General features: G+C 44.6%; 1 protein-coding gene across 1 annotated transcript in view; it reads right to left on the minus strand.

The window, feature by feature from the left end:
- SPATA7 (spermatogenesis associated 7) overlaps window positions 1-16201 on the minus strand; it is a 73627-nt gene that overhangs the window by 12000 nt on the left and 45426 nt on the right. The window contains exons 8-10 of the mRNA XM_065402654.1: window positions 10011-10492; window positions 7161-7227; window positions 564-631 (exon numbers count right to left, since the gene is read on the minus strand). Coding sequence (XP_065258726.1) covers window positions 564-631; window positions 7161-7227; window positions 10011-10492 — 617 coding nt within the window. The remainder of the gene's footprint in view (window positions 1-563; window positions 632-7160; window positions 7228-10010; window positions 10493-16201) is intronic.

Below are 16201 nucleotides of genomic sequence, written 5' to 3' on the forward strand. Positions count from 1 at the left end.
ACATAGAGGTAAGAACCTATTCAGTATATGGCCTTGCTTCATGGGTAATTTAGATGATCAGATATTGGGGATCTCTTTTCCCTTGAAAGGTACTTATTCATGCATGACTATGGCAATGCATCAATAACACCATCACCACCAACCTAACAAAAGAAATAGCTTGTAAGTTCTGATCTTAGTTCTAGTGTGTCTAAGGAGTTATTAGCGGTGTTGACTCTGTCATACTCACTCCTGGCTAATGGAAACTCTTGCTCAAATAAGCACAGGAAATTTGAATGCAAGAACACAGTGATCTACATATTAAGAGATGCTACAGTATATAAAGATTTCTTCACTTATTTCACATGTATCTCACTATATTGGCTTCATGTTGGAATTTTATCATAAGGAAAATGTGAATATTGCTTCCTGATCTATGCACAAAGTCATTAATCTCCAAAAACTCCTTGCTATAAAACAGGGCTCGCAGACAGAAATGGTAATAATGGCCAATGAGCCTAATAACTAGTGGTAAGGCAAGCAATAAAGAATGTTTGAAATATTTCCTTCTGCAAATCAGGCACCTTGGCAAGGAGTACTGAAAAGCATCCATCCTTCCCTCAGACTCATCTGGAGCAGACGTGACTTCAGCCTATAAACACAGAGATAACATCTTTATTATTGGTGCAACACTACATAGCAAAACAAGGCTCAGAACATGGTTAGTCATAAGGCGCCAGGAGTGTGGGGGGACAGGAGGTTTGTGCCACACACATAGTCATTAGGAAATTCCAGCTTAGAAGACCAGGGGGAGAATTTTGTTATAATTTTATCATCTGCATGTGATTCAGCTAATCTATTAACATTAGTTTTAAAACTATGTTCTTAATAATCCTTTGCTATAATATTATAAGCATACAGCATCTTTTATTCAAGGATCTCAGAGTATTTACAAATATTAATAAAACCTTACAACACCTTTCTGAGGTCAATATTAACAGTACATTAAGGCACCTGGAGGTTAATGGCCTAATTTGAACATAGGCTAAACACCTAAATCTCCAGCTGAAGCCAAGGGAGATGTGGGTACTCACCTCCTCTGAAAATCAGGCAAAAATGACTTATCTAACCACACAAAATGTGTCAGTGGTAGAGTGGGAGTAAAGTCTAGCCGTGCTGAGTCCTATTCCATTGCACTAACCACCAGACCATTCCCCCTCACTTCAGGCACTCACACAAACATAGAGATGGTAAAGTTGTCTACTGCCTGCATTTTAAACGACAACACTCAGAAAAGGCCATTAATGCTCCATTATTGACTGTCACTCTTTCATCAGCAAGAAAAAGGCTGATGTGACAGATGTTGCCATATGAATACATAGTACTCAGTTGGACTGGAGGGGAGCTACCTAATTATTAAAGCTTTGTCTGAACCAATTTCTACCCAGTTCAGATGCAGCCACTCTGTCATTTTCAGGGAAGGTATAAAGCAGCAAATATCCCGCAAGCATAAACAGAACTATTTGCTTTATTCATAATCTGAGATGTTAAAGGTCCAGTACCTACTCATGTGAGTAGTTCTATTAACCTTGACAGGATTATTTGTTTCAGGAATACGTGTCTGTGTACAGGCTATAGGATGAGGTCCAAAATTCGGTAGCTATTTGAAAAATCTCAGTTCCAGGTCATACTCTTCAACACAAAAATGAGCAGAAAATGAAAATGTTAAGACAAAATATCTTCAGAGCTGAAGCCACTTATCACCACAAATCAATAGTGTGCATTCAAAAATTACTGAAAATTCTCCTCCGGTAAAAGACATTTCTGTGCTATTGCAATTATTGTCACAAGCTATATATTTTATCTGAAAAATATTAGCTGAGGGACAGAATCTGCCTCCCTTGCTCATGCTGAGCAGTACCCTACTCCTCAAAGTCCTACTGAAATCTATGAAACTACTTGTAGAGTAAGATACTATTCAACATGAGTAAGGGCAGCAGAGCCTAACAAAGAGATCTGTTAGTATAAAAGACAAAACTAAGCACCAGCTAACCACAATCATTATAAAATCTCCTATGACTGTCAAGAGTATATTTAATAGTGTAGTGCAGCGGTTCTCAAACTTCATTGCACCGCAACCCCCTTCTGACAACAAAAATTACGACATGACCCCAGAATGGGGGACCGAATCCTGAGCCTGTCCCAGCCCGCTGCCCTGGGTGGGGGGAGAAGGAGCCAAAGCCGAAACCCAGCCCCAGGCAGGGGGGGCCTGTAAACTGAGCCCCGTCACCCGGGGCTGAAGCCGAAGCCTGAGCCCCACCACTCAGGGCTGAAGTCCTTGCGCCCTGGTGACCCCATTTAAACAGGGTCGCGACCCACTTTGGGGTCCAGACCCACAGTTTTAGAACCCCTGGTGTAGTGTAAAGACAAATTGACTGATGGCACCAATATACAAAAGGCTGAGACTTCTATCTCAAATCATCCTGTTATGTGTAGGTGTTGAAGCAAATCAAGAATTAAGCTCAAAACGGAGATACCATGTGTGCGCCTCCCCCCCCCACACACACAGTGTAACTATTCAAGGAAACAAGGAAATTCCCAAATTATACCCTGATAAAACAGCTCCTAGGCATTTGCAATATGAGAATCTAGCAGCTATTGCATATTTTATACTTTTTATGAAATGAAGATTCTGTAAAATACATATTTACAGGGCATTTGAAACATGATTATTGATTCTGAATCCCTAATACACATTTGGAGGTTAAGCAGCTATAATAGTTTCTTATCTAAATACTTATTTAAGTCTTTAATAAAAAACGGTTACCTACCTTTTGTAACTGTTGCTCTTATAGATGTGTTGCTCATGTCCATTCCATTCTAGGTTTGTTCACGCCCACCTGCCCGGTTATCAGAGATTTTTGCCTTAGTGGTATCCGTAGGGTTGGCCTTGGCACCCTCTGGAATGCTGCACTCATGCATCAGTATATCAGGCACCGCCGGCCCTATGCCCTCTCAGTTCCTTCTTGCCAGCAACTCTGACAGAGGAGCAGGCGGGGGCAGGGTTTGGAATGGACATGAGCAACTCATCTCGAAGAACAACAGTTACAAAAGGTAGGTAATTGTTTTTTCTTTTTTGAATGATTGCTCATGTAGATTCCATTGTAGGTGACTCACAAACAGTATCCCTGGAGGTGGGATCGGAGTTCACGGTTGTGTGGCTTGCAGCACTGCTCTGCCAAAGCCAGCATTGTCTCGGGCTTGCTGGATAAGCACATAGAGAGACATAAACATGTGCATAGATGACCAGGTAGTGGCCCTGCAGATATCTTGAATAGGCACTTGGGGCAGGAAGGCCACCGATGAGGCTTGCGCCCTAGTCGAATGGGCAGTTACAATTGCTGGAGGAGGCACTTTCACCTGTTCATAGCAAAACTGAATGCAGGCAGTGATCCACGATGAGATCCTCTGGGTGGACACCAGATGACCTTTCATCTGGTCCACCACTGCAACGAACAGCTGCATCGACTTACTTGCTTGGTCCTTTCAATGTAAAAGGCTAGCACTCTTCTGACATCCAGAGAGTGCAATCTACGCATCTCCTCATACCTATGAGGCTTTGGGAAGAAGACTGGCAAGAATATGTCCTGGCTCACATGAAACTGAAACAACGTTGGGCAGGAAAGCTGGGTGTGGCCGCAGCTGGACTTTGTCCTTGAAAAACACTGTATAGGGCGGCTCTGAGGTTAGTGCCCTAATCTCAGAGACCCTATGAGCAGATGTTATTGCCACTAGGAATGACACCTTCCAGGAGAGCAGAAGAAGGGAACAGGAAGCCAGTGGCTAAAATGGGGCCCCCATGAGCTATGCCAGCACTAGCTTCAGGTCCCAAAGAGGGACTGGGTCTCAGACATGGGGGTAGAGTCACCCCAGACCTTTCAAGAACCGGACCATCATGTCGTGAGTGAAGACCGAGCTGCCCTGAACTGGGTGAAAAGCTGATATAGCAGCCAAGTGGACCTTAATTGATGAAATGGTCAAGCCCTGGAGCTTAAGATGTAGGAGATAGTCCAGGATTGACTGCATTGAGGCCTGCTCAGGCCTAATATTCTGGTCCAAGGCCCAGCATGTGAACTGTTTCCATTTGGCCAGGTAGGTTGCTCTGGTAGAGGGCTTCCTACTGCCCAACAGTACCTGCTGGACACGGCCTGAGCACTCCCGCTCTTCCGCATTTAACCACACAGCAGCCAAGCAGTCAGTTGCAGTGCTGCCAGGTTCAGGTACAGAAGATTGCCATGGTTCTGGGACAGCAGATCCGGCCAGAGAGGCAGCTGCAGTGGGGCCACCACCGAGAGGTCCAGCAGCATGCTGAACCAGTGCTGGCGATGCCAAGCCGGGGTTATTAGCATTACCTTCGCCCTGTCCTGTTTGATCATCGTGAGGATTCTGTGGATTAATGGCACTGGTGGGAAGGAGTACATCAGGGCCCCCGACCACGGGAGTAAAAAGGCATCTGACAGGAAGCCTCTGTCGATCCCTCAAATCAAGCAGAACACATGGCATTTCCTGTTCTGAGAAGCAAACAAGTCCACTTGGGCAGTTTCCCTCCTTTGGAAGATCATGCTGACCACCTCCAGATGGAGTGACCACTCATGGTGAGACACGAAGGTTCTGCTGAGGCGATCTGCTAATACATTCCAGGTCCCCAGGAGGTGCACGGCCACGAAATGAATGGCATTCTGCACACAGAAGTCCCAGAGCCGGAGGGCTTCCTAGCAAAGGGCTGTCAACCTGGCTCCACCATGTTTGTTGATATAAAATTTTGCGGTGGTGTTGTCTGTCAGGACTTGTACCACTCTGCCCTTCAAGTGGGACTGGAAAGTCTGGCAGGCCAAATGAACCACTCTGAGCTCCCTGACATTTATGTCACGCAGCCAGCGGCCTTGCGTGCTGAGCTCGCCCAAGTGGACTTCCCAGCCAAGGTCCAAGGCATCGTAAACCAGGGTCAGCGACTGGGACAGGGCCGCGAAGGGAACCCCGTCCAACACCAATTTGGGGTCCAACCACTATTCCAGTGACAACCGGATGTGGTCTGGTACCCTGACTACCAGGTCTAGATCATGCCCTTTGGGGGTGTAGACTGACACCAGCCATGCTTGCAGTGCAGGAGATGGAGCCAGGCATGACGGACCACGTAAGTACAAGCTGCCATGTGGCCTAACAACCTCAGGCAGGCCGTGATGAGCGGGTGGACCCTTATGGGGGAGTTCAAGTCTGACATAGCTTAGAAACGGGCCTCCAGAAGGAATACTCTGGCCCGCGTGGAGTCAAGGACTGCCCCTATGAACTCTATCTGTTACACTGGTACGAGGATCAATTTATTTTCATTTACTAATAGGCCCAGGTCGTGACAGGTAGAACGCACCAGATTGAGACTCCTCTGCACTTGATCCTGCAATCTGCCCTTGATGAGCCAATCGTCGAGATAAGGATAGATCTGGACCCCTCGATGTCTCAGGTAAGTGGCTACTGGGGCCATGCATTTTAAGAATACACGCGTGGCCGACGAGGGGCCAAAGGGCAGCACTATAAATTGGAAGTGAATCTGACCCATCATAAAACAGAGGAACCGTCTGTGTCATTGGAAGATGGAAATATGAAAATTAACATCTTTCAAGTCGAGAGTGGTGTACCAGTCTCCCAGATCCAGGGAGGGAATGATGGAGGCCAGGGAGACCACGCAGAACTTCAACTTTTTGAGATATTTGTTGAGTCACTGCAGGTCCAGAATGCGTCTTAGGCCCCCTTTTGCTTTCAGGAATAAAAAATAGCAGAAGTAAAACACTTTCCCCCTCATTTCCTGAGGGACCTCTTCCATTGCCCCCAACTGCAGGTGGTTGTCGACTTCCTGAGCGAGGAGTTGCTCATGAGAAGTGTTTGCCAGAGGGATTTAGCAATCTTTAGGACCCCATCGTGCACCAGAAGCGTGACACATGCAGGGGTTGATGCGGAGAGCACATTAAACAAGGTGTCCGATTGCGCCACCATCTCCTCCACCTCTAGGCCTAAGTTCGTGACCACCCTTTGGAGCAGAGATTGGTGCTCCTTAAAATCATCTGGTGGGCTAGCGTGAGAGGCTAAAGGCAAAAATCTCCGATGAATGTGCATGTGAGCGCGCACACATCTAGAACGGAATCGACATGAGCAAGCACTCGAAGAAGAAGATGGGGTACAGATCTATCTGATTCAAACAACTGGTATCAATAAAGTCCATACTAAGAGATGGCTCTCAAGAGTCCATTTTGGACTACAGCAGGAATTATTTTTATTTTTGGAGTACCAGAAGCTTCTTTACTACATATTCAGGAACTGAATGGTTTCTCACAAGTTCTTTTTACTTCCCTAACCTAACAGCATATAAAGGCTCCTTATTAATATTCAGGTTCGTGTGTCTGTCCAGCTCTCAAACATACATTCAAGCGCAAGTGCTAAAAATCCTTACAGAATCCATCTCCAAACAAATTCTCCTGTGCATGATTCTTAAGTCATTTTTTTCAAGAAAATAATTGATTTTTTATTCTTTTCTCCCAAAGATTCCCCAAAAGCCCAAAGTCCACACTATTGTCTAATGGGCTGCTACATTCCAGCTTAGAAACAATGCCATTTTTGAGCTATAGTATTTAAAATAAAAGTCACTAAAGATCTGGCTCTGGTTTTCAAATCCCTCTCCAAAAGTTCTAGGACTGTATTCCATATGTACAAAAATTCCATAAATCATGTTGTGTACCTATGAGCTATCTATCTGCCTACCTACAATACTGCACCAACTTCATCATGTTTAATGATACTGGGCCAAGTGTCTGCATTCTTATCTGTATCTCAATTTCATACGTGTATATTTACATGTGTGCTTACCTGTAAACGTCACATACTACACATAGGTTTTAAAAAAACTAGTTTTTCAGAATCTATTTCAATTTGTCCATATTCTTTCTTATCATTCCAGCTCATTCCTTTGAAACAAGTAGCTTGACACACACCAAATTAATCTGTCGCCCATCCAGAATATGAAATTTAATTCAGCTTTACACTGTAGTGGCAAAGATAAAATATGGGTTCTCTGCATGGTGGACATGTAGTCAAAACACCTCAGTGACTGATAGAGATATTATTTGTATTACCTGTGTTATGATCTTCTTCAGTATGGTAGTATCTTTTCTCTCAGGTTCTCTGGTCTCAGATTGAAAACTACAAAGTTTAAAAAGAATATTAGACAGATCTCTCAGAATGTACATGCCTTGTAGTCGAAACAGCTGTTTTCTATATACATTGACAGAGATTTTCAAAGCCACCTACAGGATCTAGACACTTGATTCCCATCAATGTTAAAGGTTACTGGGCATTCAAATCCTTTAGACATCTTTGAAAATCTTTGCTATAGCTTCTACTCTCATAATGAAAGTAAGAGTCAATTTTCAATGATGGCAATATTTAAGGTAATAAAGCCATATCCAGATCATCCAAATTGATCTGCTGACTGCATAGCAAAATATTCAGAATAATTGTCTGGGATTGGGAGTGGAGACTGCCAAAAAATTAATATAAAATGCAATAGGGCCATTATATAACCTACACACAGCAAATCAATAGTACAAATATGAAAGATGGTAAATTACCACCACTGCAGTCTTCTGAATTCTAAAATATATGGAATAAAATAAGCAAAGACCAATCACCTCCAAGTACAGGGTAGAGTATAGGAGACGCTTGCATTGCTACTGCCTGTGTTTTTAATAAAATGAGGGCTTGAGTGTCCAGTTTGGCCAATATACCACCCTTCGTGAGCACAAAATTAACTTAAATATATCACATAAATTTCAACTGCTAAGGAAAAAAGAATTAAAAATAGAAAGTAACTGACATTCTCAAAAAGGTTTATGAAAGACTTGTGGTAAGAAGCATAAATCAAATTATATTGGGAATCTTGATCTTTGTTTAAATGATCAGACTCAATCAGCAGTGGTTCATGTATTAGAACAAAGATATTTGATGACAAATGTCTTAATAGAACTATTTAAAACAGCCAAACTTAATGTTTCTTCTATATGCCTTTTTGCTGCAGATGGAAAAGGGCACAGGTATTTATTTTAAATATACATTACAATGCCTATTCTCCTCTAGGTATCAATGGAAATTTCATCTAAGTGGTCTATCTACCTGTCTATAAAAAGGGACTACCTTACCCGAATTTTAATGTCTAAAGGTGTTTTGTATCAGAGGGGTAGCCGTGTTAGTCTGAATCTGTAAAAAGCAACAGAGGGTCCTGTGGCACCTTTAAGACTAACAGAAGTATTGGGAGCATAAGCTTTCGTGGGTAAGAACCTCACTTCTTCAGATGCAAGTAATGGAAATCTCCAGAGGCAGGTATAAATCAGTATGGACTGATTTATACCTCCATACTGATTTATACCTGCCTCTGGAGATTTCCATTACTTGCATCTGAAGAAGTGAGGTTCTTACCCACGAAAGCTTATGCTCCCAATACTTCTGTTAGTCTTAAAGGTGCCACAGGACCCTCTGTTGCTTTTTAAAGGTGTTTTGGCATTTTATCTGTGGTGAAGTATATTTGCCATTAGACCATATTACTTTAGTCACAATCTATATCAAAAGGAAGTGATGAAGTTAACAGAGGTAAGGGAGGAAGGAGAAGCTCAGTTTCTTGCAAATTTTTTGTTCAATCATTTCATTACATCCACCAGGCAAGCCCTGGTTTCAGATCTGGAACCCTACTTGAATGACCAAGGAAGCTGACAGAAGTTGAGCTCTTCCTACCTCAATATTCCCAAGATGTTGGAAAACAAGTCTCCTGCTTTAGATTCAAGTGCTTTCAGGGGTGCTGCACTTGCCACTTGAAATCCAATAGTATGGATTTCAGTCCTGATGCTATGGGGTGCTGAGCCCCCTGAGCTCCCATTGACATCAGTGGGAGTGGAGGCCATTCAGCATCTTGCATATTGGCCCCACAGTGATTATCCTCTATCCACTGTTTCCTCAAAACATGCACATGCACAGTAGTGCTCTCATTTAAAGGTGCTCAGAGACTATGCTGATGGACATGGTAAAAACCCTAGGCAGGATAGACAGCTCATACAGGAGAGCGGAGCATTAGGGATACAGGCACTGAGGCAACTAAGGTCCCTAAGACTATAAGAAACTTACTTCAGAAGGAAAAATCTGACAACAAAAATTCTGCCTATGAGAACATTTTATACAAAATAAAATTGCCTTCTTCTGCATTAACATGTCCACTGCTCCAAGCAGCAGCACAGTGCAAGAGAAGGCAATTTTATCTTGTATAAAATGTTCACACAAACTGTATCTTAAAATGTTTTAACTAAAAATAGAATCACATATCTTAAAAAGAAAAAAAGAGGCATTAAGAGATGTATTCAAGGGGAAAAGGGCATTGTGAGTGAGATTTCAAAAAGGGATGGAGAGTCAATTAGGGAGACACCAGAGTACTCTCTATATAGACTGCAGGAGCTGCAGAAGGGAAGGTTCATGTGTAAAACTGTGAGAAAAGACAGAAAGAAAGCCAGTGTAAAAAACAGAGAGAGCAGGGAGGAGAACAGATACATGAGGAACGAGTCTCCACTTTCTTGTACCTTGTGTTGGCATTGACACCAGTGCAAAGTGCATGTAGAATACTGCCATTTGGATCTGGTAGCATTTGAAATCCAGAATGCATAGGTGTAAACAGTGACACAAAGTAAAAGGGAGTAGAGAATCATGTCCACAGTCTATGATACAGATTGGAGCAGGTCTTTGGAGGGTTTTTAACACAAGAGACCAAATTCTATTCTAATTTATATGAGTGATAAGTCTGGAAGAATTGTAGTGATTTCAATTAAATTACACTGGATTTGCACCTGTATAGATGGGAGAAGACTTCAATGCAGTATGTAGCTTTATGAAGATCCTGACATAATTAACACTTAAATAACACTATTTTAAAATTTTAGTCTCTGTACCTGCTCAAGTCAGTTTGTGTTTCTGCTTCCACCTGCTGCTTGGGGGAGTCCTTCTTTTTTCTTTTAGCAGGTGTGTAATACCTATACTGTGACAGGAAGGATTTAGCATCTGATTTTAAGGTGCGTGGAGTGAACGGTTGATGGCTGTCAGTAAAGTGGTCAGAGTGCCTATCTAGGAGATCCCCGCTGTACACTTTGGATTCAGTATCCTGATGCTTGTGAGAAGGACTGATGTTCATAACACTTTCAGCAGAAGAACTGTATGAAACTCCAGAGTATTTTCTTTGTGGACTTGAAACACTGACACTTGAATTAGAGATCGAGGCATTAGATGTTTTCCGAGTATCTTTTCTAACACATTTTGCAGGGTTGGGAAGATCCAGGCCTTGCCTGTCTGAAGACAATAATGATCTAGACAAATACTTCTGTGCATTTTGTGTGTGAGAAGATAGCTGGTCATTGGCTTCTGCTTCAAATGAACTCTAGAAAAACACAAATGATAATGTTCTGTGAAACGATTGCTTAACCGGTTTCTTTTCAAGAGATTACATGGAGCACATCTAAAGTATGAGGCACATAAAGAGTGTCAAAGAGCAACTATTTATCTCAGAAAATCAGTGTGAACAATTGGTTTGACCCAAAATAAAGGAAATCATTAAATATGAAATAATTATAAATTATGAAACTGAACAAAATTTAACAAATTACACTTATTATTAATACAGTAAAATGTCTGTACACTTTTACGCTGAAAAGTGTCAAGGTAAAAACTGCACATCCTTATTCAATAGATAGGCTCCCTGTGGGCTTTAGAGACAAAAGCATAGTAATCTTTACTACTATTAGCACTGCAGAACCAACACAGACCGGTAGGGAATAGTGAGTTGGATTCTACTCTTTCTTGTGCATAACCAACAGAATTGTGTACAAAATTTCAATCATTTACACCAGTGCAAAAAGCCACTGAAGACAATGAGGTTGTACAGGTGTAACTGAAGGCCTGGATTGATTTGCAGAACACCTTCATTGCCGAGGATGATGTGTAAGAAAGAAAACCCCTAGTGTAACTCTCAGATCCCAGGTTGAAGTTTGCAGGGCTGCCAGTAAGAAAGAACATCTGTCTCTGCAGCTCAGGCTGTGGTTTTAACCAAGTTGGAGATGTTTTCTATAAAGATTTTGCATTTCAATAAAGTCAAATGCATTAGCAAGAAACACCAATGGTGGTATTTTTAGTCACCTCCAAACAATGAAGGATTTTAAAGTGCAAAGGTTGTAGGTTGGATACTGAAAATTAAATGCGATGTCTTACAATCAGAACATCCCTACAAACGCTGAGGTGCCATATTACATATAGCCTTTGTATAGACTAGAGCAGGGGTGGGCAAACTTTTTGGCCTGAGGGCCACATCGGCCTTGCAAAACTGTATGGAGGGCTGGGTAGGGAAGGCTGTGCCTCCCCAAACAGCCTGGTCCCCGCCCCCTATCTGCCCCCTCCCACTTCCCACCCCCTGATTGCCCCCCTCAGAACCCCCAACCCATCCAACCCCCCCTGCTCCTTGTCCCCTGACCACCCCCTCCTGGGACCCCCACCCCAACCACCCCCCGGGGACTCCACCCCCTATCCAACGCCCCCCGTTCCCTGACTGCCCCCCCCGAACCTCCGCCCCATCCAACCGCCCCCTGCTCCCTGTCCCGACTGCCCCCCCCCCCGGGACTCCCTGACCTTTTCCAACCTTCCCCCCCCCTTACCATGCTGCTCAGAGCAGCAGGAGCTTGCAGCCCCGCCGCCCGGTTGGAGCCAGCCACACCGCCGCACTGCCCGTCAGGAGCGGTGGGCCAGAGCACGCTGGTGGCACGGCGAGTTGAGGCTGCGGGGGAGAGGAGATAGTAGGGGAGGGGCCGGGGGCTAGCCTCCCCGGCCAGGAGCTCAGGGGCCGGGCAGGATGGTCCCACGGGCTGTAGTTTGCCCACCTCTGGACTAGAGACTGGACTAGAGATGTCCAACCTTTTCAGCCTGAGGGCCAACCATATTTCAAAAAGGTCAAAAGACCACAATCAATGCTTTGGCGCAGGTTCTCTGACCTATTCAGCTCCCTCTGTGCTGCACAGACAGAGAAAGATGAGTAGAAACCACCCACAATTCTCCTGCATGGTATTCCCACACCGGGGGTATCCTCTAGCAGGTGTGTTGCTGGCATAGCCTGCTTCTATACTTCCCTCCCCACTGTTCCTTGCTGGTGGGAGCATGTTGCATTCCTGCTATCCTCAGATGGTGTATTATCCCCAAGGTGACCATTACCAGGTGGTGCAACTTAGAGCCATTTGGGAGCTGCTCTAACTTGGGCTGGGGCACAGAATTGGTTGTTGGTTCTCAGCTTCTCCATTTTATCCTCTCTCCTGGGCTGCCTTAGGTGGCTGCCTGGGTGAGAGGAGCCATTTTTTGATAGACGCTGCTGTAGGCTCTGGAAGAACCAGTCGTGGTCCTGTCCTGCTCTCCATTGGCCTTCCTCAGCCCTAAGCGACATCTGACAATGTGGAAAGGATTCAGAGGCACTAAATGAGGAAAGGCACGTTAGAAAGTTAAGTGTGAATGGCTGTGTAATGTATCAGCACTAGTCAAGCCCATTGTGATGTGGGTCCAAATGTTCAGGAAGCATCCTAACAAGACAGTTATTGCACAAGCCTTTAACACATCCCTGGAAATGTGTAGTGTCACAGTTGGACTTGAAGGATAGTAAAACTTCTAGTGACTCTGCTAACTGGCAAGAGTTATTTCTAACACTTTATTAACTCCAAGGTCAAGCTGCAGCTAGGAAACTGACTCAGAAGCTTACAGACAACCACCACTTGCCAAAAACTTAAATATATATTTTTCATCTGTACAATCTGTACAAAAAGTATAAACTATGTGAGGGAGGGGGGCACAGCACATACTATATGTATTTAAAACTGCTCACTAGGATAGCCTTGAGAGAGAAACATCTCATTTGCATGTAGGCCCACGCGAAAAGCCACAAGGATACGGTGTTACTCTAGCACAGGGGTCGGCAACATTCGGCACACGGCTCACCAGGGTAAGCACCCTGGCGGGCCGGGCAAGCACGCCAGGCCAGTTTTATTTACCTGCTGACGCGGCAGGTTTGGCCGATCGCGGCCCCCACTGGCCGCGGTTCGCCGTCCCGGGCCAATGGGGGCGGCGAGAAGCCGCGGCCAGCACATCGCTCGCCCGCGCCGCTTCTCGCCACCCCCATTGGCCCGGGACGGCGAACCGCGGCCAGTGGGGGCCGCGATCGGCCGAACCTGCCACGTCAGCAGGTAAATAAAACTGGCCCGGCCCGCCAGGGTGCTTACCCTGACGAGCCGCGTGCCGAACGTTGCCGACCCCTGCTCTAGCACATCTAATTATCATACTGTATAAACAATATAGTGCAGCATTCAATCTAAAAGAGCAATTTACAAAACCTGCCAGTTTAGTTCACTTTAAACTGAATAAAGAGGCTTCTTAAAATGAGGGATTCATTGTTCGTTACACTCAATGGGCCTGCCTGGCTAGCATTCATATCATCAAATGTTGTAAAATGTAAATGAATGTAAATATAGAAAAGGGGTTTCTGAAGGGCAGAATTTAATTTATTAGGCTAATTAGTTACCAGATTTCTTGTGAACTTGAAGTTTAGCTTCAGACAGGTGGAAGTAGAAACCTTTCATATGATATATACCCAACATATTAATTAGGAATAGGTAGATCAGAAGACACTGGTATATGACTAAAGATTAGGCAGCATGTACTTTAGAAGTGATAAAAGAAGGGAGCCAAGGCAGTTGAATTCATGAATAAAATACATTCAGGAATGTGTATGAGTTTAAAATTATCTTAAACATCTGGCTCTTTATACAGATTAATTAAAAAATAATATGCAATTCAGTCCATCAGCAGGCTTTCATACAAATGATTACAGATTATCACTTGACAAAGCCTTGATTCTAAGCAATGTCCTACTCACAAATGCCACATGATTAAGGCCACATTTTAGTCATGGGCATTATTAGTAAAAGTCATGGACAGGTCACAGGCAATAAACAAAAATTCACGGCCCATGACCTGTCCATGATTTGTACTATATATCCCTGACTAAATCTTGGGGGGGCATCCCAGGGATGCCGCGGGTGCTTGGGCAGGGGTGGGGTGGCGGTCCAGGGGACACCGTGGGTGCTCTTGGGGGAGCAGCCCAGGACTCCTGCTAGTTCTGAGGGGGCGGGGCTGGCAGGATCCCTACCTGGCTCTGCGCGGCTCCCCAGAAGCAGCAACACATCCCTCCATCAGCTCCTAGGCGGAGGTGTGGCCAGGCAGCTCTGCGCACTGCCTCCTCCCCAAGCTCCGCAGCTCCCAAAGGCCTAACTATTTCTAAAAGTTCCTGATAGTACATTTTCTGCTCTCTTGTGTGCACCTAAGCAATGGGTTTTTGTTTTTTTTTAAGATCCAGGAAATGTGCCTTTTTGCTGTATAAATGATGTTACATTACCTCCTAATAACGGTGTTATTAATCCCTGTGTCACCAATAGCCCATTTTTTCACTCTCAGAACTCCATGGTGTTTTAAACTAAAAAACAAACGTGCCTTTTGTGGTATTTTAAACAGTTCTTGTAATAGCTTTAAAACAAACAAAGAAAACCTCTCTCTAGGAAGACCATCAAAAATAAATCACAGTACACATTGCTCACATATAACATGATATTTCCCTTTGCCTTCATTACACTTTTCTCCAAATTTAATACAAATGTTACTTTTCTAGTGAGAACAACCATTTGAGATATGTTTACATGCTAATAACTGGAGCAAACAGCTCATATATTTACAGTTAGTAAGGATGCAATGCACCCTTCTTTGTGGTATTTCACACTTAATTTTACTTCTACAGCACAATTAAGTGCTGAACTGGTAACTTGCAATAACAATGCCAAACAAATGCCTGTGTTAGCAAGCAGTATAATAAGGTTTACTACATGATTATTTGGATATAAAATAATTGCAGCTATAGTTTGGTGCTATGGAAAACAGATAAGACTGGAATGTTTCAAAATCCACCTATATGAATGTTTTGGAAAGCAAATTGCAAACCCTTTAGCATTTACATAAACAACAACTTCGTTTTTGTTGTACAATGTATATTTGGTGCTCTTATTTTTTAAAATAGCTTAAGGAGTTTCAGCGTAAATCAAACTTTAGAAGCACTTAGTACATATGACAACTTAATCACATCTACAATAAAATAGAGTAATGACTTTTTGTTGCTAAGGGTAATGGGTCAATTATTGTGCTGATTCCATCTCATGAAAATACACTGGACCCAGTCCTTAGACACACTGAGCTGAGTGAAGGGGGTGTCAGCTAGTGCAAAATTAGGCGCTGCTGTTTGCATGCACTTTACTCCTATGTGTACAACAAACTGATTCTGATGTTTAACAGTTCTTTTTGTATAAGCAATCTAATTTATAGATTTATATATGTATGTGTATATATATTCATTTATATTACGATGTCATGAATCTACTTAACATTAGAGATTTATATAACCAGGGCCGGCTCTGGCTTTTTTGCCGCCCCAGGCAAAAAAGCCTCCGGCCGCCCCCCCCCCCACAGGGGGGGGGGGCGGAGCCGGGGGGGGGGCGGCGCTCTCCCGCCGGGGGGAGGGCAGCCGGAGCCCCGGGGTGAGGGTGGCGAGCCCCGGTGGGGGCTCCGTTCTCCCCCCGGCGGCCGGGCGGCGGGGGCAGGGCGGCGAGCCGCGGCGGGGGCAGGGTGGCGAGCCCCGGCGGGGGCTCGGCTCTCCCCCCGGCAGCCAGAGCGCCGGGGGCAGGGCAGCGAGAGGGCAGCGAGCCCCGGCAGGGGCTCGCCGCTCTCCCCCCGGCAGCCGGGGGGAGGGCGGCCAGAGCGCCGGGGGGAGGGCGGCGAGCCCGGCTGTGGCCCCGCTCTCCCCGGCGGCCCGAGCGCCGCGCCGCCCCCCTCCAGGTGCCGCCCCAAGCACCAGCTTGGTTGCCTGGTGCCTGGAGCCGGCCCTGTATATAACCATGAAAATATGGCTAATTTTACACAATACTACAAATATTCAGTGTGAGACTGCATGGGAGATTTTACTCTATCCATCAAACAAAACTAAACAATTTAAAATAAATAGTGGAAACCCCATTGTTTG

This window comes from Emys orbicularis, chromosome 4, assembly GCF_028017835.1.
Source record: "Emys orbicularis isolate rEmyOrb1 chromosome 4, rEmyOrb1.hap1, whole genome shotgun sequence".
NCBI classification, from domain to species: domain Eukaryota; kingdom Metazoa; phylum Chordata; order Testudines; family Emydidae; genus Emys; species Emys orbicularis.